The sequence below is a fragment of the Lycium barbarum genome, chromosome 8, assembly GCF_019175385.1.
Source record: "Lycium barbarum isolate Lr01 chromosome 8, ASM1917538v2, whole genome shotgun sequence".
Taxonomy (NCBI): domain Eukaryota; kingdom Viridiplantae; phylum Streptophyta; class Magnoliopsida; order Solanales; family Solanaceae; genus Lycium; species Lycium barbarum.
Window position 1 is genome coordinate 1392498 of NC_083344.1, and position 23736 is coordinate 1416233.

The following is a 23736-nucleotide window of genomic DNA, read 5'->3' on the forward strand; positions in this document are numbered from 1 at the left end:
AACTAATGCAAGGTAAATAATTAAAACAAGTTACAAGGAGGGTGAACGCTTTGTAAATTATAGTAGCCACCATTGAAACAATGAAGACAGCATCATATCACAAATAGTGAATAAAGCAACCAGTTTAAAAAAAAACATCACAGCAAAATCTGAGATATTCTGCTAACCTCCTCCCCAGTACAGATACCAAGTAACTTTGCCGACTAAGGTCATTTTTTCTTATTTACTTTCTTGTCGTTCCTCCCTCTCTTTCTAAACTCTCGATTTTCTGAAGGGTACTGCTTCTTTATTAATAGATTACACATTGCTGTTTTTACCGCTTCTGCAGCTGTCGATAACGCATCTTTCTCAATGAACGAACTCCCTTGCAACGTTTGAAGGAGTTGTTCGCCACCTTGTATATCTGTATCTTCTAATGCACGTGTCTCTTGCTCTTTGCTCTCACAGAAACCATCGAGAACCTTCACACGAGCTAAAGGTGCTGAATCGGAAGCACACAGAGTCGATGCACCCATGACCATCCACAATTGCTTCGATGAAGAGCCGGCTGCTAAGCTCGTGGGAATAAAAGTCTCCCCAGGAATTGGAACCACCTGCAATTTACATCCAAGGGAAAAGGTTAAACAAATACAAATACTTACTAATTCCCCGCATTAAACAAAAAGTATAACATTGTCAAGCAGAATCATATAACATTTCCACGTGATATTGGCTGCTGTAATTTTTTTTTTTTTTGGGGTACAGCATTGGCCATTGTAACTTTGAACGACACAAAATCTAATTAGGCTATTTGGTCAAGCTTCCAAAATCTGCTTATTTTGAAAAGTGCTTTTTTTAAGAGGTACTTATCAAAAACGTACTTTTGGAGAGCAGCGGTTTGTGCTTGACTAATCAATTTGAAAAACACTTTTGCTAATATTAAAGCAGTAGTTTGTGCTTGGCCAATGTTCCAAAAGTGCTTTGGGGAAAAAACTACCTTTTTTTTTTTTTTAAGCTTCTGAAACACAGATTCTGCTACTACTCGAAAACACTTCTTTTCTCTTTAAAAGCTTGGTCAACCACCTCAACTTTCTAAAATAAGAACTTTTGAAAAACAAATAAGCACTTTTGGCTTTGCAGAAGCTTGGTCATGCAGGGTTTAGATTTCCATGATTCTGAGAAAGTAACGGAACGCACTCTTGCAAATTGGAGAGATCTAGCTGAAAGGTTGCAACTCAAAAGCATTACTCCTGCCAAGCTACAATACAAAAGTGAAAAGTATCACGATTCAAGTTACAAATTGAAACAGGCTGTAAGGATGAAAAGGCATCATGTGGACATAACAAGAGATTTACCTCTGAATGGCCACCGCGATTAATGATCCACCAGGAGTGGCGCAGAGATCGGTGACAGCCAGCAAGCTGTCATCTATTCTTTCTTCTGACTGTAATAGTCCTGTCTTCACCATTGTAGAGAAAATTAAGAACTAAGCTGAACATGAAAGCTCAAATACACTTTCTCATTTCAACACTAAAAGGTAGAGGAAGAAAGGAAATGGAACAAAAAAAGTTAGATCAGTTCACGCCCTATTTCATTGTCACTACTAAGGGGGTCAAATGGGCTAAGTTAATAAAAGTGACCCACCCAAAAGTTACTTGGGCTGAAATGAGCTAAAGGTGGTCATAACCCAACCCACCCAATTCTTAAGAGTTTTAATTTCTTTGTTTGTTCTTTTCTAAAAAATTTTAGTACTTAATAAAACTATTTTTTAGTCTTTATTATGGCTACATATAACATATCAAACAACAAAATGTCTTTTTGAAAATATTTTGATAAAGATCTCTCATGGGCCAATTTGGGCTACATAAAAGGAAATGGTACAAGAAAAGATTAGATTAGATCAGTTCACGCCCTATTTCACGGTCACCACATGCTTGTGGATTGAAAATCAGTCATATCATATTTCTAAAGACCAGGAGTTGCCAATTTTATTTCCCAGCGAGAGATTCAATCAGCCAATTTTTTAATGTGATGGGAGAGAGGAAATTAAGATAAATTTATCAAATATCTATGTCCAAAAGAGATAAACTTACCTCTGATCCAACATGACAGGTATCAAGAAGAGAACCGCAAGAGAAGTCCCACAAGCGTACCTGGAAAAAAGAAAAAGACAAAAAGAGCAAAAGGGTTGAAATGATACTATCATTCCTTATATTATATGCTTCAAGGTCGATAAAAATGAATATGAAATTAGACTTGTCAAAAAAAACAAAAAAAAAAACAAAAATGAAATTACTTGATCACATAATTCTATTAAGGTATTTGTTTAGTAATTAATTCCTTTTTGTACTTTACGTCAATAAATCTGTTTAGCCTTCTAGCTGTTAGGTCACAAGCTTGTGTTTAACAGAGATAAAATGAATAGCCAAATCCTGAGGATGGCATTTGTTTAACTCTTCCAAATGGGTTCTTAAAGGCGCAAAAAGGTAATTTGAGTGAAGTCAAAAAATTAAATCATTTTAGAAAATTTACTCACAGTTGAATCACCACCTCCAGAAAGTAAATACCACTGCTGGGAATCCTTGCTGCTTATGAAGGCAAGGCAGGTAACAAACCTGACAATCAAGACGTAACAAATGAGCCCATGGCCATCATAATCAGAGAATTTCCTACTCTGAATATGCAAGTTGAAGTCGAAACAATCAAAACAAAGGTTTTCATCTCTCTTTTATTTCGGGGTATGGGTGGGGATTTAAGCAACAGTTGTTGGCTGGAAGGCAATAAAATGCATCTTTAATAAAACAATATAATAGTCAGCACAGGCACCAAAAGAGAAATACAGATAACACTAGCAAATATTACATGCTCGCCTTTTTAAGGCCTTAAAATAGCTCACTGAGTCCATCTAATTGGCAAAAAATTGTTATTATTTGGAATACAACCCAAAAACACCTACATTTTTGCGAAGTTTAGATATGGTAGTTTGTGAAACAACAATACATGATATCACAAATATCAATCCATCAATTTCTTCTTAAGATCGGAGAACTATACACTGATATTTGAAAAATCTGGACTAGTTAGTAATTTTTGAGCCAGCTTAATCGATGTCAACAATGTGCTTTATTAAATGCAATCATTTCTAGTGCATCCAATACTTAACCAAGCGGAGCTACCAAACATATAAAAGGAGAATAAATTCCGCAAATATACATAAATATGCTCCATTAACTCACTATTAGGCATGACACAGATATTTCACATGTACTAAGTTGAAGGACACAAAAAGACGATCTAAATCATCCTGGTCAAAATGTTTTCTCCTTCTTTTGGTCAAGTACCCTGTTCAAATGTCAAAATTGGCTTTTATCAGTAATAGAAAGAAAACGGTCACTAGATTTTACCAATTTTAGCAATATAACCAACATTTATCAGAAAAGACTGTTCTGCACCAGCTTGATTATTACTACTGAGGGTGTTAGCAGCACTTAGCACCACCAGAATTTCAAGAAATTCTTACTCTGTATGGCCAAGGCAAAAGCTTTGAATCTCGTGAGCTCCATCTGATGGCTTTTCCGGGAACACAGAGACCTGTAATTATGAGCCATAAGAAATTTTGATGTTAGCAAGCAGATCATCAAGATATCTTACTGGGATTCATGATTAATAGGAAGCATGACATTACTCGGATTTTGAAGTCCCGATCAGCACTAATAATGTACCGTCCGTCAGGTGAAAACTCCTGAACAATGAAAAATTCACTTAGGTGACATTCAGTTGGAGGTAGTGGGAGAACTAATCTCCACATAAATTTTTTGATATTGTTAATACAATGTTGGTTTCCTTACGCATAAAGCTTAGAATTATTTATATAATGTTTGGTTCCAATTTTGCTTTTCCACATAAGTTATGTGGGAATCTTCTGTATTATTATGCGGACAAGAATGTAGAAAAGAATGCAGGGATAAGTAATACATGAATTAAAGCAACTATATGACAAAAATAACCCTTCACGCAGTAACCAATATTTATTTTCATAAAAAAGTCAAAACATATTTTAAAATATACAGTAGAATATTAGATAATAACTTTAGTACAATAAATAAAACATCCAATGATAACTAATCCTTATATTACAGTCCCTGCATTATAATCCCTATATTACTAATTCTTACATTATAATCTCTGAATTACTAATCCTTGCATAACTTGCTTCTAAACCAAACGACCTCTTAGAGAAAAATCAATTAGCTTTTGAAACCCAGAGGCCTTGACTATGGGGTCAATCTAGTTTAAAGAAAAGAAAGTGTGATATGATATGCACCAGACTAGGAATAGATTCATAGAAAACTAAAGCAATTCAAGTGAAGAGGAAAAGAAAAGAAAAATACCAGACTAGTAATGATACTGCAGTAGTGGGCAAGAATTGGGACTGCCTTCTTATTGGGCAAACTTTGATTTTCATGAAAAGCTTCTATTTCAACTGCATATATTACACCAAATTTATCCGCAAAAGATACAAAACGACCATCATTACTAATGGCAACAGCAGTAACTCTCTTCTCGGATGACCTATTAAAACCATAGCAGTTAGATAAACTTTAACTCCTAATGACGAAAATCCAAAACAAACAAAAAACCATAAGGAAGCGGGGCGGGGGGAGGAGGGCAGAGAAAAGGAGCAGATTTCTGCAGTGGACCGTTCAACCAATAACTATCAGGGGAAAAAACAGTTCACGTATTAAACAGACATCCACTTATAAAAAGATTTTCTGATGCAAGAACTGTAGAGCATTATTATCTATTCACGGTAGCATTTAACTTGATAATAGTCATTATGCATGTACGTCATGTATGGATTTTCACGTGATTTTGAAGGGCACGTATGAATGAATCAATAATTATCAGGGGGGAAAACAATTTATATATTAAATGGATATCCACTTATAAAAAGATTTTCTGATCCAAGAACTATAGAACATTATTATCTATTCACAGTAGCATTTAACTTGATACTACTCATTATGCATGTACGTGATATATGGATTTTCACTAGATTTTGAAGGGCACATATGGATGAATCAATAATCTATCACCGAATTCAAAATGATCACAAATCAGTTGAACTTAAAACTTTATAATCTACCACTTCAAAGTGATCAGATATCAGTTGAACTTAAAATTTTGTAATCTATCACCAAATCAAAATGATCGGATATTATTTGAACTTACAAATCTAAAACTTTTTACAAGATTTAGTTAACAATTGTAGCAATATAGTTCTAATAAATCTTTCATTTTGCTTTCTTCTTTTCATTTTTTAGGGAACCTGTCTTGGATGAATTTCTATCCGTTATTACAGCTTAAGTAATGACATGGGGCAAAGATCTACACTAACACCGTATAAAACTGAAGCTAGAGCTGCTACACAATATTGAATGAGATCCTAACCCCATATACATAGTTCAAAAACACTCGTTGGGAAGGAGTCATAGTTACTTTACGCAACTCAAATAAGGAAAGAATTTATATAAGTAAAATCTTACTCGATTTTAAAATCCTAAATATTAGGAGTCCATACACGTATATAGTTCAAATATGGAAAGATTTAATAGATAAATCGTTAGTTGATTTCAAAGTCCTAAATATTAGAAAAATAATTAAATAACAATTGTGTCCAATGTGACATCTATTTTTATAAAGGGTGAAAAGGTCGATCAACATTCTTGTTGGACCTTCGTACTTTCATAATAGTACCTCAAATTGAACAAAATTATATTTCAATTATTTTCCTAATATTTAGAAATTTGAAATCAACTAAAATTTAAGCTATTAAATCTTTCCTTATTTGACCTATATATGTATAAACTCGTAATATTTAGAAATTTAAAATTGAGCAAAATTTTACTACTATAAAATCTCTCCTTATTTGAGTTGTGTACATTTCATTTCATATGAATGCTTTTGACCTATGTATATGGAGTTAGGATCCCATCTAATATTATTTGGTTCAATTTTCTTCTGTCCTATGTCATCAATTAAGTTGTAGTAGAAAATCATTCATGCAAGACATGTTCACAAAAAAGAAAAGTAACAAAGCAAAAAAGTTTGTAAATCTCGAACAACTGAGAATCACTACTATTATAGCTTAAGTAACAACATGGGGCAAAGATCTACACTAACACCGTGGAAAACTGAACCAAACATTATTGAATGGGATCCTGACCCATATACATAGTTCAGAAACACTCATCGAGAATGAGTTATAGTTACTTTACTCAACTCAAATAAAGAAAAAATTTATACAAGTGAAATCTTACTCGGTTTTAAATTCTTAAATATTAGGAGTTCATATAATTCAAATAAGGAAAGATAATAAATAAAATGTTAGTTAATTTCAAAGTCCTAAATATTAGAAAAATAATTAAACGACAATTTATGTAGTATAGGTCTCACATTGGATAAAATTGTCATTGAATTATTTTCCTAATATTTAGGACTTTAAAATTAACTAAAAGTTTAACTATTAAATCTTTCCTTATTTGAACTATAAATGTATGAACTCCTAATATTTAGAAACTTAAAATTGAGTAAAATTTTACTTATATAGATTCTCTCGTTATTTGAATTGTGTAAAAGTAACTAAACTTTCATTTCATAGGAGTGCTTTTGAACTATGTTTATAGGGTTAGGATCCCATCAAATAATATTTGGTTCAGTTTTCTCCGGTGCTATCTGCCCCGTGTATCACTTAAGCTGTAATAGAAAATCATTCTTTCTGCCAATTTTTCAAAAAAACTGTAAGCAAATTGAGAACTTTTTGCTGGACCGCACCTTAGCAAAAGCAAAATTTGAACATCAGAAACTTACACGGAACTTATACACCGCCAAGAATCAGTTACCCAAATCTTTACAAGTTTGTCATCTCCAGCAGATACAAAGAGCTTGCCTTCAGCACCATAACGAATTGCTCTTATTGAATCTTTATGCATATGCGCTCCCGACTCATCCACCAATGAAACTGCACAACCTTCTCTGCATCAAAATTATGGAGTATAATATAACCCGACTGTAAAGTGCAAATCTTCGATAATGTTGTTAAATTCCCTCTAATTTATCTTAAGAGAAAACAGATTAACATAAGCCCAGAAGTGCCAACCTATATAAACAATTACTTCCATTACTGATCAGAAATATACAAAATTTTCCTTTAGTTGTTGTTGTAAAGAACTTTCATAGAAAAAAAAATCTGATCTTTAGTAAAATCTTTATAAAAATTTCTTTAAAATGTATGAAAATTTTTAACTTTTTTTATGACAGCTCAAAACGTTGTTTCAACTTCAAAACTCATAATAAGGGACGCAGCCATCTACCATTCTCCGCTTAAATAACAAACATAATGCATAATCAGGTGTCGAACTCGTGACGTGGGCGGTGGGCCCACAACACATTTATGCTGTATTACAAAAGCTCCTTTCTAAAATCTATATCAAAAGGAGAGCAAGTCTGCTCTCCTTTTATAGGTATTTGCTCGAGTTATATACATACAGTTGAAAAGTTTGCTATATTTTTTTTTACATCCTCTGTTCGATACTCTGCAGTACTATTATCAGTCCGTCACAAAAATAATGACCACTTTTTATATTTGAAACCAATTTAACTTTAAACTTGCTGTTTTAAGACCAAAGTCACTAAAGTCCCTTTCTTAAACTCGATAGCCAATCAAACTAAACCACACAAATTGAAATGGACAAGTACTAAGTTTGAACACATTATCATAAAAAAGGTAGTGGATCTAATGAACTTTCACGTACAGGGACGGGAAAATACTAAAGGTATTTGCTCAAGTTACATACATGTAGTTGTGAGGTTCTAATAGTATATATTATACATCCACTGTTCAATTTTGTACTATTATTAGTCCATCACAAAAAAAAATGACAACTTTTTGTATTTGAAAACAGTTTCACTTTAAATTTCCTGTTTTAAGATCACAAGTTACAAAAATCTCTTTTTTTCTTAAACTCCGTGCCCAGTCAAACTACGCAAACATCATTCAAATGGACAAATGCTAAGTGAGCCATAAATCCGGAATTTGAGAAACGCCAAGAAGTTGTTTTCGCTTTTTCACTCCAAATCACTCACAAAAATTCTAAAACAACTCCTATCTGTACTAATGGCCAAACACAACTCCAGTTTCCACCATACCACTTTTCACTTCGAAAATAGAAAACTCCTTTCCAAATACTCACAATTTTCATGGCCAAACGGCCCGTCAAATTTCCCGTTTCAAGACCACAAAAATAACAAAAATCCCTATTTTCTTAAATTCTGTGCCCGGTCAAACTAAGTAAACATCATTGAAATGGACAAGTACTAAGTAACCGTTTGGCCATGATTATTTTTTTACGTCTTTCCAAAGTTGAATTCCAGAAATCATGTTTGGCCGTAAAAATCCGGAATTCAACTATTCCGAAATTTTGAAAAACACCAAAAAGTTGTTTTCACCTTTTTCACTCCAAAATCACTCACAAAAATTCAAAAACAAGCTTCAATTTCCAAATACAATTTTTCACTTTGAAAATAAAAACTCCTTTTCCAATTACTCACAATTTTCATTGTACCAAATTTCCTGTTTTAAGATCACAAGTTTACAAAAAATACCTCTTTTTTCTTAAATATCGTGTCTAGTCAAACTAAGTCAACACAATTGAAATGAACAAGTACTAAGTTTGAGCACATTTATTTGAACACATTATCATTGAATAAAAAGTACTGAATTTAGTGGTTTTTCGCTTACCAGGACACATCTCATTGGGACACATGTAGTACATAAATACTCCTTCCTATTCAAAAAAAGTATCCGCTTAGCCTTTTTTTCTTAAGTCAGAAAAAGCATCCACTCATCAAATCAAGAAATAATTAACATCGTCTTTCCAAACTTTCCCCTATTAAGTGTTATATATTAAATCTCAATGCTTATTTAATTAAGGGTAGTTTAGTCAAATTACCTATTTTTGTCTAGAAATGGCTAAGTGAACTCTTTTTTTTTTTATCTAGAGGGAGTAACTCTTATCTTAAATTTCGTGTCCAGTCAAACTAAGTCGTCACAATTAAAACGGACAAGTACTAAGTTTTACCAAATTATCATTAAAAAAAAAGTATAGTAAATATACTGATTTTTTGCATAATGAACTTACTGAAAATTAAAGACACGTAGATTAGAACCAACAGCAACAGCAACAGATTGGTGAGTTGGATGAAGTGCAATTAAGGCAGGAGCAACCTCAGATTCATGTTTGTTTTCACAATCATCCATTGTAAAACCTTAGTTTTTGTCTCTAGGGTTTAAGGTTGTAGGTTTATACAGATTGTGTAGTCAGTTAAATTAGTTATTTTTTGACGGCCCAATTGATGGGTTATTGCAGATCAAATTAGTGGTCCATGACTTTCGGCCCATGTAAGTTTTTTTTTGAAAAAAAAAATTAAAATTATTTAAGGTATCAATGAATATAATTTAGCTCCCGTTTGATTATAGATTTTGAAACTGAAACTTGAAAATTAAAAATTTGAGTTTTCTGAAGTTGTGATTTTTGAGACTTGAAATTGTTTTTGGACATGCATTTTACTTGAAATAAATTTGAAGTTTTGTGAGTGATAATGAAAGTACTCCCGAAATTGAAAATGTTTTGAAGGTAAATTTTCAAAAGAAGATCAAATTTTGTGGCTGAACAAGATAATTGAAGATAAATTTTTAAAATCCGATCCTAAATCTATGGGTAAATGCTAGGTTAGAGAAAAATAAGGTGACATGGCAAATATTTAGACTGTATTTATGATACATAGTTATAATTTCAAAAAATAATAAATATGTTTTGGGTTTCGTAGCAAATACACAATATACACGCATAATTGTATGCGCTGATAGAACTCTTACACATGAGTTTAGCTAATCCAACTGATAACCGCCTAATACCCACCTTATACTTGCCGCCTGATACATATCCTCTGCTTGATACAACAATCATAACTATGTTTCGTAATTACTCTTTAAACTATAGTTATTTATGAAATTTTTGCAATAATTTAACCTTAGGCCTAATTTTACTACAAACCTTTGCCTTGCGTTTTTTTTTTTTTTTAACTAAACCAAGATTCAAACCCAAAACCTCGAGGTATTAGCGAAAGCCAAAGATTAATGACTAACAATTTAAGAGACTAAAATTAAAGACCAGTGCCTTTGAAGGCCAATCGTGCAAATGACTGGGTTGTCCACTAGTCCAGAACTTGCCGCCCATACTGACTTCTTTTTGGGAAAAAAAAATTGAGAATTATTTACGTCGGTGATAATGTGGTAAATAACTATAATTTAGTGTGTAGTTACGAAATGTAACTATTATTTGCGTATTTACAAAACATAGCTATGGTTGATGAATTAGGTGGGTATTAGGAAATGAGTTGTACCAGACAACGGGTATCAGTTGTATCAACTGAAATTGCGCGATAGAGCGTTATCAGCGTATACAATTATGTGTGTGCATTGTGTATTTGCTACAAAACCCAAAATATAGCTATGTTTCATAATTTTTTGAAACTATAGATATATATCATAAATACAGTCTAAACGTTTGACATGTCGCCTAATATCTCCTATAATTTAACTGGTTATAATGTGTTAATTTACCAGATAATTTCACTTTCCACGAGTCGGGTTATCAAAAGTTTGTGGCAGCCACTTCTTTTAAAAGTATTCTTGTTATATGCACATTGAAATAGGTCACCAAAAGTTAAAACTCTTTTTTTTTTTAATGTGTGGGGGTCAAGGATTTTAAGATAAAGTTCGTTAAATTGGAATAATCACTTATAAAAGTTGTAGTGACTAATAGGCTGCACTACAAATTCCAGAGTTATGTCAACTCAATGTTCGATTGAACAACAATATTTCTTTTGTTTCTCTTTTATAATGTCCAAAGATATCTCCTCAGTTTAGGACATGACATGCATTATAACCGATATCTCGAGAAAATAACCGATGTTACACCGATAAGAGTAAAAATCAACAGCAATAACAACAATAACTATATCTCAATTTCAAACGGTTAACAAAAAGTGTCCCTTCAACAAGCACAACAGGATTGAAGTGACCAAGTACAACAAGTTAATCTAAATCTAATTATAACATCGGTAGGATTCAGGTGTATGGATCGTCACTGACCATATTACTCCATTTAAACTCAATCTCAATTCTCAAATTACACGGACTAAATATAACTCAAAAATATAAGCACTATAGTGCTCCTTAATGCAAATATATGTATTCATCATGTTAAAATCTCCTAATAACCCAACAACTGAAAGCAATAGGATTTACACAATAGATAAGGAAGGTGCAAGAAAACAGAATATCTCACTTCTTCCCTGATTCCGGCACGGGATTTTATTTACCGTAACTTTTAGACAACTAATAGCTAAGCCACTAATCATATAGCTAATAAAATAGAGTCAGTCACTGCTGAGACAACTCATAAAAATCGTTTCAAATAGGATTCCCATCATCTTCAGTCTACGACAGAGGAGATAAGGGCGAGGCAAGGAACATCTTACCCTCAGCTTCCATTCACCATTAGAAATCTCAATTCATTCTCTTTTTTTTTTCCTCATAACTATAGTGTTCGGGCCAGCTTGCACGTACCTCGACTAATTCCACCAGCTATTTTCCACCCCCACCAATAACTGGTACCAAGTAACTCTGAAATATCAATTCACTTTTCCTGTTCACTTGTAGCCCCTTTAGTGTCAGACGTTGTTCCAAGCATTTATCTGAGGACACCGCGATGAACTTCATCCCATTATGCATGTCCTAAATTCTCAGCAGCGTCCAGCCAAGAATTGTACCTCTGCACCTCGTCATTGGAGCAACCTTACGCCACACTGGCCTCTCACTTCCAAGGGTCAAGACATCAACATCAGGCAGCACTTTGATGTCACAATTCCAGTGCTCCGGTCCATTAACCCCTCCAACTATATAAATATCATCTCCGAGCCCTATCAAAGCATACCCAATTCTCCTACGAAACTCGGATGCTGAAACAATCACTCTCCTTGATTCTCCTTCCTGCTTATGAATAAACCAATTGCTCATAACATAAAGGTTTTCCCTAACGACAGTCATCGGGCCCTGAAGCCAAGAATACTCGTGAGCAATCCAACCCTGCCTGAAACTTTCCAAAACCTGAATAGTCGACAAACCTCTATGCAAGACATGAACTTTACCGCCAAAAACTACTCCCGAACATGCGGAATTGTGCGCATGATGGAGATCGGGTAATTGAACCCAGACATCCGTCTCAGGATCATAGATTTCCGCATTGTGTATCGACTTTCTGCGGTTAGTAAAACCCCCTGCAACAACTATCTTCCCATCCAACACGCAACAAGCAAACATGGCACGAGGGACAAGCATAGATGCACACAGACCCCATGCTCGGGTTACGGGATTATACGACCAGACCTCGTCAGTTGCAAAAATTCCGTCTTGGTCGCCCGTCAACGGATCCACAGCATCACTTCCACCACCTAAAACAAACAACTTTCCGGCAGTAGAAACAACACTAAATCGAGCGAAATGACTGATGTTTGAGGGAAGAACAGGGAGAGTAATCCAAAGGTCGTGCGTCGGATCATAGAGCTGCCATAAGTTTTCAGGTTCAAATGCGGATACGCATAAAAATTCTTCGGACGAGTTGATCTCGTGTCTCACTTTAAATAGTTCAGTACTTCGAATAGCGGCTCTCCAGGAATGGGAAACTAGCTCTAACTTCGGATGAAGGTAGAATGGAACCCGTGCAAGGCACCTAATGGCAACAGCATCGGGAAGACCTTCGATGAGTGAAGTCATAACCACCAAGCTCGCATCTATTTTTATCAGCAAATAATGATGGTGGTGCACTACTATTGGTTGACGTCAACCTGAAATATGCAATTTGAATAGTTAGACAGATAAACAAATGAATTACACCCATTGTCTTAATTTATGTGACACTCATTCCTTATTAGTTAGTCCCAAAAAGAATGACACCTTTCTATATTTAGTAATAATTTAACTTTAAACTTCCCATTTTATTCTTAATGAGATGATTGATAGCCACATAAATATCTATGGCTTATCCTAGACCACAAATTTCAAAAGTCTTCCTTTAATTCTTAAACTTCGTGCTCAATCAAACACCTTAACATAAACTGGGACAGATGGAGTAATACAGAACTAATATTATTATCCATACAGTTCTAGAAAAAAGAGAATCATAATGTAAATTGCTAGCGTTTTACATATTCAAAGTAAAACTTTTCTAAATAGAAAAGGACACCATCTCTTCTCAGCCAAACTAGTGCACTGAAATTGTAAAACGAATTACAGAAAAACAAGTTCCACAGTGGCCTACCTTTATGTAGTAAGTATTGTAACATGTGCAAATGCCAAGCTCACATCAAATTTAGAAACTTCCAATTCAAAAAGCTAAAAAACACCCGTCTAGCAAAAAGAAACAACAAGATGAATAATCCTCTCTTTTATTTTTATTTAAAAAAAAAAAAAAAAAAAAAACTTGCTCCATGATAAATTCAACTCATCAATACCTAAAAATAGAATACATACGTGTCCATATACAGATAGAATATGATGGACTATTAGTTTGATGGCTACATATTGGACCAGCGTAGGTGGTAGTTCAGGATAATGCCCTTTAGATTTACAAATATGGTCCCTTATGCATGAGGTCTTTGGAATATATACTTAAGGAAAATCATCCTTGTTTTGTCGGAAGTCCTAGTTAACGGCTTGTCGCTACCAGAGCATTTGCAGCACTTGGAGATTGTTTTTTTATTTCGATAAGGTAACACTGTATATATATCCAGAAACAGAACTGTTACAAAAGCACTTGGTGATTGTACTAAGCGAGCGTCACTTGCAAGCAAATAAGTCCAAGGGGAGTACTTGGGAGGTGGATATATAAACTCTAGTAAAGAAGTGAAAACTAACCATAGTGAAGAATGGTAAAGCTTTGAAGCCAAGCAAGCAGCTAATTGAAAACTTTTTTTTTTGGGAAAAAATGAAGAAAGAAAGCAGAATTGGCCATAGCCCTGCATCCGAAAAGTTAGCAAAAATGGAAAACGAAAGCAGAATTGGCCATAGCCCTGCATCCGAGGGGGTGGCTTGGCAGTCAATGAAGTCGGTGCAAACCTTGGAGAGCAGGGTTCAAATCCAAGGGAGAAAAAAAAAGCACTAAGTAACTTCTTTCCATCTACCTAAAGCCACGGTGAGCAGAATTATATGATACTTGTGTTGGTCGTAGGTAGCAGGTATTTGGAGGAATAGTTGAGGTGCACACAAGTGGGCCCCGTATATCAACAACAACAATGACATACCCAGTGTGTTGTCACAAGTGGGGTCAAGGGAGGGTGGAGTGTACGCAGACCTTTGTGGCCCCGTATACCACCATTATAAAAAATTAATTGGTATGACGTTGAAGGGATTCCTTGACCTCATATTCCATAACAGAAGACTTATAAGTAAGTCATGGAAAGCCAGCAGGCCCCTTAAATTCCTAGTGAAGAAGGATGTTTCAGCATGAATCCTGTGAAGCCACTGCATTCCTAAACCTCAAAAAGGCCATGATGGAGGCACAACTTTTGGCATTATAGAATTTTACCAAAACCTTGATTGCGTAAATGCATAACTAAAAACCCAAAGATGAATACATCATCTTAACATAAAGTGTTGACCAAACTATTGCAACCTAAGCTGTGAGATGCAATAGGGAAAAAGGGTCAAGAAGGGAATAACAGTCTGCTTGCAAAACTATCAACATCATGAATAAAGAAATCATAGATGACAATGCAGAATTGCAGATGATGATGACACCACCGAGGCCATTACTGCTCTAGACCAAATCCTATTTCTTGTGTAACTTTTCAGGATAAAGTGCTCATTTATTAAGGGAAGACATGGGTTGGAAGGGAAGGCAAACCCAGGAAACAGCTTATAGAAATCATGCATGCACACACAGGTATAATCGCAGCTTATGTTTCTCGGACTCTTCAAAATGATGACCGGTGCATGTTGGATTCTCCAACAGTAGTGCATTTTTAAAGGATCCAACATGGGTACGTCTACTTTTTTGCAGAGACCGAGCAACATATTTCACAACTCAACAGAAACTAAAGTTAGTTTCAAGTTGGCCTAAGCAATTAGATGATGCAAAAAGGATTGTGCAGGAGCATGGTATACGCCCAAGAAGTAAAACCTCAGAGCAAGAATATGATACATGCCAAAAAAGTAAACACGCGAGTGTCCAAAATTCTGGGTCCAACAACCATTTTCTATTCATAAAAGCAGTAGCAAAGCCAGGATTTTTAAACTTAAGAGCAAGAATATGATACATGCCAAAGAAGTAAACACCTAAGTCTCCAACTCAGCGTTCGAACAACCATTTTCTACTCCTACAAGGCAGTTGCATAGCCAGGATTTTCACTAAGGAGAGTCAAAATATAAAGAAGTAAACACACGAAGAAGCCAAGAGGATTCAAGATATACATATAAAGCTTTACCTCTCTACACTGTAATTCGTCACTGCCTACAAGAGCTTAGAAAGAGTACTCCCTCCGTTTCAATTTGTTTGTCTTACTTCCCTTTTTAGTCCGTTTCAAAAAGAATGCCTCTTTCTTTTTTGGCAACTCTTTGATTCAAACCTTCCACATGTCATGTTTAAGACCACAAGATAAAAGGCACTTTGATACTCATATAGACCACAAGATTCAAAAGTCTTTTTTACTTTCTTAAACTCGTGCCAAGTCAAAACCAGACAAACAAATTGAAACGGCGGGAGTATTATAACCATCCCCACTAGAAAATTAAAGCCTTTGAGCAAACTAAAAGAAAATCCCATCTTAATATCACAAAAACCCCTCTGAAAGAGTGCCTAAAATTGAAACTCCACACTTAACATAAAGTAAAAGAATCCAAAAGAACAATACTTGGGGTGTTTCATATTTTGAAAAAGAATCAATCTTTACAAGAAAAACAGAATTTAATGCTAATTCTACAATTAAGTAGAAATAATCCAAAAGAACAAAACTTGGGGTGTTTCAAATTTTGAAAAAGAACCAATCTTTACCAAAAAAAAAAATTATGCTAATTAAACTATAATGTAGTGATAATCCAAAAGAACAAAACTTGGGGTTTTTCTTATTTTGAAAAAGAACCAATCTTTATATCTAAAAAAAAAAAAAGAGAGAGAGAATTTTATGCTAGAAATTATCAAAAAGAACAAAACTTGGGGTGTTTCATATTTTAGGAAACGATCAAAAAAAAACTATGCTAATTAAACTATGAAGTAGTAATAATCCAAAAGAACAAAACTTGGGGTTTTTCATATTTTGAAAAAGAACCAATCTTTATTAAAAAAAAAAAATTATGCTAGAAATTATCAAAAAGAACAGAACTTGGGGTGTTTCATATTTTAGGAAAGGACCGATCTTTAAAAAAAAAAAAAAAAAAAAAAAAACAACAACAACAGCAGCATAGAATTTTGTGCTAATTAAACTATGAAGTAGTGATAATCCAAAAGAACAAAACAATGATTGTAATGGAATTGAAAATAAATAGATAGAAGTATTTACCTGCTTAGACAAGAAGATAACTAAAGAGAAAAGCCCCAAATAAAAAGTCACCCCTTTGAAGATATTGTCAAATAGAATTGCTGTGAGTTTACAGATTTGTTTGGCTTTTGTCAAATACATAAAAACAAATTAAAATTAAAATTAAATTTTTTAGAAATTTAGATATTTTTGCTGCCGGTTTGTGCAGTGACAAAAGAATTAGACAAGGTTTATTTATGTGTCTACACAAAATTAATAAAAAGAAAAAAATCAATAATACTACTAATACATTTAAAAAAAAATATTTCAATTTAATTTAACACAGAGTTTAAAAAAACAAAAGAATATTTTTAAAAAACGTGGTCTAAAAAGAACAGTAGATATTTATGCTTTAAATTATTTTTAAATATAAAATTATATTAATCTTTTTGATATAAATTAATACAAAAATAAGATCATATTCTTTAGGCAGATGGAATATTAGTGTACCCCACATGTATGCGATGGGTGAATAAAAAAAAAGTTTGATTCAATTTATTCTTTCAATTAAAATTGAGATTTTCTCCAACTCTCCTATTTAATTTTACAAATTTAAAAGTTGGGTAAGTACGTTTGAAACATATGTGGAAAAGAACATATTTCATTTAATATTGCCTCGTTATGCTTATTAAAATTAGTTTTTTTGATTTTCTATTGGTAAAATACGTTAAATTACTCTTAAATTATACCCAATGTCGAGTTCACACTCAAACTACACAGATGACCTATTACACGTCCGAACATTTAAAAACTGAATTTATTTACACCCTACAAGCTGATGTGACAAAAAAAATTATAATTAATAAATAGGCGAGTGAAGTAATAAAAATAATTTTTTTCAACTTTTCTTCTCCATTTCACCACTAACACCCCCACCACTCAAACCCGCCTCTCCTCCTTATTTTTTTTTAACTCTTCTTGTCCATTTCATCAGCACACACCCCTCTTCTTCTTCACGCCCCACCCTCCATTCTTTCTACTTCTTCTTTTTTTTTATATATCACAATTCTCTACAACAAAATTCGCCATGTTACAACAACTTCACCAACTTAATCTTTTTCACTATCCAGTATTAAATCCGTACACAACCACCGTGAATTTCACTACCGCTCTAAACCCCACCCTTCCAAAATCATACCAATTTCACCACTACTAAACCTTCCACCACCAAAAGTCACAACACCATCATCACCTATTTCAAAACTCATCACCAAATATCACAACAGCACCATAACCACTATCGAAAATATCAACCATCATCATCAATTTCATCAACTTCCACTAAAATCACCACCAAAGAATAATTTGGTGCAAAATCAAGAGAGGATTTTACAGAGAGGGGGAGAGAAAGGTGTCACATCCCAATTCCACTAGAGAGTGATGGGCACCCGACCCCATATCCGGAGCCGAGCGAACCCACAGATTCTTATTACACACATAATTTTTTCAGACGCTGAAAATCAGATAAAAGTAAAATACATATTAAGCTTTCGAAATCCATCTTTTATCGTTCTCAATTTTAGGCAAAATCCGTAATTATATAAAATTTACTACATAACACAGAATGACATATCGGCTGATGGAGCCGCTTACAGACTGATAACCAATACCCACGACTCTGTCTGCAAAGTCTCTAACATAAATCCAGAAATCATAACATACAAACTCTGACTCGGCAACACTCCGAGAACAAATGGAGCCTGCCAACTCCTGGAACATCTTCTATAATAACTTCATATCATCTGGGTGTACCTGCGCGACATGAAATGCAGCCCCCGAAGAACAGGGGGTCAGTACGAAATATGTACTGAGTATGTAAAGCATAAAGTACAATAAACAGAATCATAATCAGGTCCAGAATTCCAGAAATATGACAGATGAAAACGTATCGAAATCGGAGGTACCGAAGTATAACAGACAATATCATGATCGGGATCGAGAGTACAGACGTACAACAGAAGGAATTATAATCAGAGTCAGAAGTACAGAAAGTAAGTACCATAACCGGGATATCAAAGTGCTTACTCATAAAGCAGAGATAATGCATGTCAGAACATATGCCATATCCGGTCCCCATTATGGGACTCGGTGAACAGACATGGTCGCCACCCCGACACTGGCGCCACAACACATCATACTCCGGATTAGGAAATAGCTCCATAACATATCATATCATATCAGAGTGTGCACATATCATAGCATATCATATGGCCATATCATATCATATCATAGCATATCAGAATAAGTGTACATGACACATCATACTCCACAACCCATGTACACGTATACCTGCCCCCTCACCATCGAGGCACGGTGAACAATGCAGTGAAATACGCGTGATAACATATCCTGGTCCGGGATCAGTGAAGGAAACATTGAGGCATCCACGAATGGAGTAGTGAGAAACTTATGCATCATAAAATATTTACAAAGACTCGACAGAATAATCCAAATGACAGGTCATTTAGGAAAGAAATCAGACGATAATCATAGCACGTACCTTTCGGATGTCATAGGGGATTATATCAAATTAAAGCTTGTGGGATTGTTTTAACATATCAAAATATAAACATTTACAGAATCTCGATAGCATAACTTAGACGGCAAATCATATAAAAGAGATTGAACGGTAGTCATAGCGTATGCCTTTCAGATATCACAACAACATATGTCAAAATAAGCTTTCTGAAATTATTTTCATGTTTCAAAATATATTATGGGACTTAACAAAATGAGTCAAACGAATGTCATATAGTAGTTAGAAGAGTAACCAAGAGTTTTCCTTTGAATTTTTTTTTTCAAAATAAGTCAAACGAAACAAATCAGAAAAATTCGGGAAAGTGGGCCCACCTCGGGTCAACTGAGGTGGCGCACATAATTTACGTATGTTACACTTCATAACGTTACCCGTGAGAGTTCTAAGGTAGTCGGGTCCTATTTGTGCAATTTCTATACATTTAGGCACCTTTTCTAACTATTCATAACATATTCAATTCAATTCTACTGAATGAAAAAGGGGCAAATTCGAACGTAGATTCCGAAGAGTAGAGTCGTCCCCGAGGCTCGTATCAAAGCCTATCATACCTAGGACATGCCAAGAGAAGGAAAGGTAAAGCTTTACATACCTTATTCGCTCCTTACGCTTCTCCAAATTCAAATCCCGTTTCGCCCAAAATCTACAATTGGTCACATTTACCAAATATAAATCATAAAACTTTAAGAATTCAATCTTAACCAATACTTGTCTACAAAAATTTGGGCAGCATCTCCCCTATATATACAACATCCCCGAGATTTAACTCGGCTCAAATTAGCAACAGCCATACCAACAACATCAACAATTGACTAGAAACACATTCTAACAGAAATAGTCTTCTTTTCCAAATAATGCAACAACTTTCATTCCAACTTCACATTTTCAATTCAATACCAACATTTTCATATCATTTTACAAAATATTCACAAAATATACAAATTTTCCACCAAAACCATAATTCATCCGAAACTTCTAATCTTCAACATACATATTCATAACACATTTCCATCTTCCAATTTCATCAACAATAATCATAATTTGCACCTTAACAATTTCATTTTCATCATTACATAAATCTTCCATAAAATCACAAAACTTCCTATAACAACTTAACAACCAATATTTCATGCCAATATGGATTAGTATCCTTCCAAATCCACCAACTAACATAATAATCCACATTTAGAACTTCACTTCCATAATTACATAAAAACTACATTTATTTTTATCCAAAATTCTCTTCAAAGCTCATTCCATAATTCACAATGCCAACAAACGAATTTATATCGCTATTTTTCCATTCTAATCCGTTAAAACTTTAATAAACTTGTTAGCAATGAAAAGGAACCTTATCCATACCTTAAGAATTCAGCCACCACGTTATCACTCTCCTCCTTGGTTGATCTTTAGCTCAAATTGAAGACAACGCGTCGTACAACACTTTTCTCTTCATGAGCTTTGGAATTCGGGGCTCGGATTTTGGTCAAAAATTGATTTTTATCTCTAAGATATTTTCTCTCCTTTCCTCCAGAAATTTCTGGGTGTTTAGGTGTGAAAATGAGGGTGGAAAGGCTGAAATTTTACTTATATAATCATGGGTCATGGGCCTAACCCGGTTGGGCTCGGATTGGGCCTAGCCCAATGACCTTTCTGCCTTAAAACGTCCATATCTCCTTATTCCGACGTCACCTTGGAACCCACGACCTATGGTTGGAAAGATAATTCAATTATCTACAACTTCTATTTCGTGGTATGTTTCCAAATTCCAAACTTATAATACCGTGTTTGCCCCTCGAAGTCAGGTCACCCGAAAACGTTTTCTTAATAATATTCGTTTGGAGGGTTTCCACTTTGATTTGGCCCAAGGGCCCTTCTTGAGTTGTGTTTAACTTCACATATGTGATTCATATGATTTTTCAGATGTTCCAAAAAAAATCTCGATGTGTGGGCCCCACCTCAACTTGCAAATAGTCCGACGTATAAACATACGAGATACAACACTATCAACGTGAGTTTAAATTATGTAGCAACAACATGATTGTCAATTTTTTTGATGAAGCACGTGTCACGCTCATGCTCTGAAAATGCGGGATATAACAAAAGGAACGGTCCAAGAAATAGCAAAGATTGGATTTGTGCAAAACTCAGAGAGAATTGTCCGGCATCTTGGCCGGATTTTTGCACAGATCAGTTTCTATTTTTTTTTAATGGTGGGCCGTAAAATTGGTCGTGATGGCATCTTTTTTTTATGACTAGTAAATTTGATGGTGATGATGCAATTGATGATTGGGTTTGGGGATATGCCACCAGTGATAATGGAGGTTTTGTAATGAGTATAGAAAAAAAAAAAGGAAAAAGAAAATAGTGTAAATTAAGAAAAATAGAAAAAAGAAAACAAAAAAAGTACTGGAAGCAATAATATTTATTTTATTTCCACGTGGCGCTGACGTGGATGTGTGTGTGGAACACCACACACTGTGAAAGTGGTATAATGCCTTGCAGGGTGCAAATAAATTCAATTTTTAGATGTTCAGGTGTGTAATAGGTCGTTTGTATAGTTTGAGTGTGAACTCGACATTTTGGGTATAGTCTAAGGGTGATTTGATGTATTTTGCCATTTTCTATTAGCGACTTTTATTATAACCTCAATTTTGTTTATTAGTCAGAGCAAAATATGACTTATTTAAATTCAATATTTAAAATGAACAATTAATAAAAAATAAATTCTTCTGTGAAATTATATGTATTCTATATTTACTTACGTTTCCAATTATCATTTTTTTTTTCAAATTGTCACTGAGATTTCATATCAATTCATTCTCTTCAAACTTATCAGAATATATTAAGTGAATTCTTGAATGCTACTAAAAGAAATTATAGTAAAAAAGAGTAGTGCTAACTGACCATATTTCTAATGTAGGTAAGTGTCCAAGAGGGACTAACACAGCAATGAATATTTGTACCAAAAGTTATATAAATTATACACTTTAATCAACTTTTTTGTTATCCCACGCGAACATATGTCATAGTACTGAATATTTATTCTCTTCTTATGTATACACGTATGCACTTCAATTTTAATTCTCTGACGCATTTATTTTCTCTGTGCACTTTTACTTGTTCACTTTTGACTTTTCATGTTCTTTAAGAATTAATAAATGAAGTGTTCCCTCCGTCCAATATTACTTGGGCATATTACTAAAAATTTCTAATATTTCTATCTCTATCATATATAAGTGTCCAAGAGGGGCGAACACAGCAACAACAAATTGTACCAAAATTGTACCAAAAGTTGTCTGAGTTGTACAATAAATTTAAACTTATCTTAATTGTACTTGGTTTTTTTTTTTTTTCGAGTTGTAGGTCCACTTCATTTAAGAATTACTACTACTTGGTTTGCCACCTATTCTCTCTACATGTGTATTCTCTTTAATTTTAATTCTACCTCTTGTGTGTTTACTTCTTAAGTCCATATGTGTCCGCATTGTCTCAATTGTCCTTTCATTTCCTTCATCTGACATATCATCACCTAAGATTAAGTTACGTCCTACTACATTATCTTTTTTTTTTCCAGTAGTATATTTATTTTTATTTCTTAAGATGGTTTTTATATAGGGCATAGTGTTGACTTGTCAAGAACTTTCATGAAAAGATGCAAGTTACGGATATGAAGATGATGAGGTGGATATATGGCATTTGGGATAAAGTAGGAGTGGTTTAGATGGTTTGGATGGTAGAAATGAAGCTTAGATGGTTTGGACATGTGAAGATGAGAAGAGTGGATGCCCCCATGAGGAGGTGCATGCGAGAGGTTGATAATGATAGGCGTGAGGAGACATAGAGGTAGGTCGAAGAAGTGTTGCGAGAGATGATTAGAAAGGACATTGAGGCATCTTGAGCTTACCGAAGGCATGACCTTATATAATAGGGTTTGGTGATTGCAGATTAGGATAGAAGGTTAGTTGATAATTGAACGTTCTTTCGCTTTCCTGCGAAGTTAGGCTTGGTGGTCATATTTGTTACTACCTTTTTACCAATAGTATTAACACTATTCTTATAGTTTCTTGTTCGTCTATTTCTATTCTCACCTGTGTTTTTTGTACTTCGATTAACGACCACTATCATGGTACTTCAACTTATACGCTTTTGTTATTATTAGTGGTTGTATTAGAATGTTTAGAATTCATGTTAAGATGTTATCACCATATATTTAACTTTTAAAGTTTATGATTTTAATGTTATTTTTCATAATTTTTATATTTCTATGAATATATAAATTTAACAAAATTTAAAAATTTATAGGGCTTACGCTTCATATCTCGGTACTAACATTTTGCTCCATCCTATACAGAAATACATTTTATATTACGGTTTTCATGGCTCCAATTTTTCAGTTAGTAAATTAACCTTTAATTTAACACAAACACAACCACAAACATCCTAAAAAGCTGGTTATCCACCACATTAATTTGAGGTACATTCTCACACAAAAATGCTATAAATAGGAGAATAAATAGCATAAACAA

General features: G+C 34.1%; 2 protein-coding genes and 1 long non-coding RNA gene across 6 annotated transcripts; all 3 read right to left on the bottom strand.

The window, feature by feature from the left end:
* Positions 1-49: 49 nt before the first annotated feature.
* On the bottom strand, positions 50-9349 carry LOC132605630 (uncharacterized). 2 transcript variants are annotated; one of them, XM_060318800.1, is made up of 10 exons: positions 9180-9349; positions 6850-7014; positions 4371-4551; positions 3665-3721; positions 3500-3570; positions 2516-2594; positions 2073-2132; positions 1335-1438; positions 1177-1237; positions 50-593 (listed from the first exon to the last, which is right to left on the bottom strand). In XM_060318800.1, the coding sequence occupies exons 1-10, from the start codon at positions 9296-9298 to the stop codon at positions 210-212; spliced, it is 1281 nt and encodes a 426-aa protein (XP_060174783.1). In that variant the 5' UTR covers positions 9299-9349; the 3' UTR covers positions 50-209. The 2 variants fall into 2 exon arrangements, with proteins under 2 accessions (XP_060174783.1, XP_060174784.1); XM_060318801.1 differs by having other exon boundaries at positions 6850-7009; positions 9180-9317.
* A 1830-nt stretch (positions 9350-11179) lies between these two features.
* Positions 11180-16813, bottom strand: LOC132605632 (F-box/kelch-repeat protein SKIP30-like). Of its 3 annotated transcripts, none has more exons than XM_060318802.1 (2): positions 16657-16813; positions 11180-12948 (listed from the first exon to the last, which is right to left on the bottom strand). In XM_060318802.1, exon 2 carries the CDS (start codon positions 12875-12877, stop codon positions 11840-11842), a length of 1038 nt encoding a protein of 345 aa, XP_060174785.1. In that variant the 5' UTR covers positions 12878-12948; positions 16657-16813; the 3' UTR covers positions 11180-11839. The 3 variants fall into 3 exon arrangements, with proteins under 3 accessions (XP_060174785.1, XP_060174786.1, XP_060174787.1); XM_060318803.1 differs by lacking the exon at positions 16657-16813 and adding an exon at positions 15586-16220; XM_060318804.1 differs by lacking the exon at positions 16657-16813 and adding an exon at positions 13422-15557.
* Positions 16814-18062: 1249 nt separating this feature from the next.
* Positions 18063-20744, bottom strand: LOC132604916 (uncharacterized). The gene is made up of 3 exons (XR_009568930.1): positions 20570-20744; positions 19800-19850; positions 18063-18426 (listed from the first exon to the last, which is right to left on the bottom strand). It is a non-coding gene; the product is annotated as an uncharacterized LOC132604916 (long non-coding RNA).
* Positions 20745-23736: the final 2992 nt, after the last annotated feature.

Coding starts and splice junctions, on each gene's coding strand:
- LOC132605630 (XM_060318800.1), bottom strand. CDS start 9,298: ATGGATGATTGTGAAAACAAACATGAATCTGAGGTTGCTCCTGCCTTA. Junction 4,552..6,849: donor TGGCGGTGTATAAGTTCCGT/GTAAGTTTCTGA, acceptor TGGTTTTAATAG/GTCATCCGAGAAGAGAGTTA. Junction 1,439..2,072: donor CCTGTCATGTTGGATCAGAG/GTAAGTTTATCT, acceptor ACAATGGTGAAG/ACAGGACTATTACAGTCAGA.
- LOC132605632 (XM_060318802.1), bottom strand. CDS start 12,877: ATGACTTCACTCATCGAAGGTCTTCCCGATGCTGTTGCCATTAGGTGC.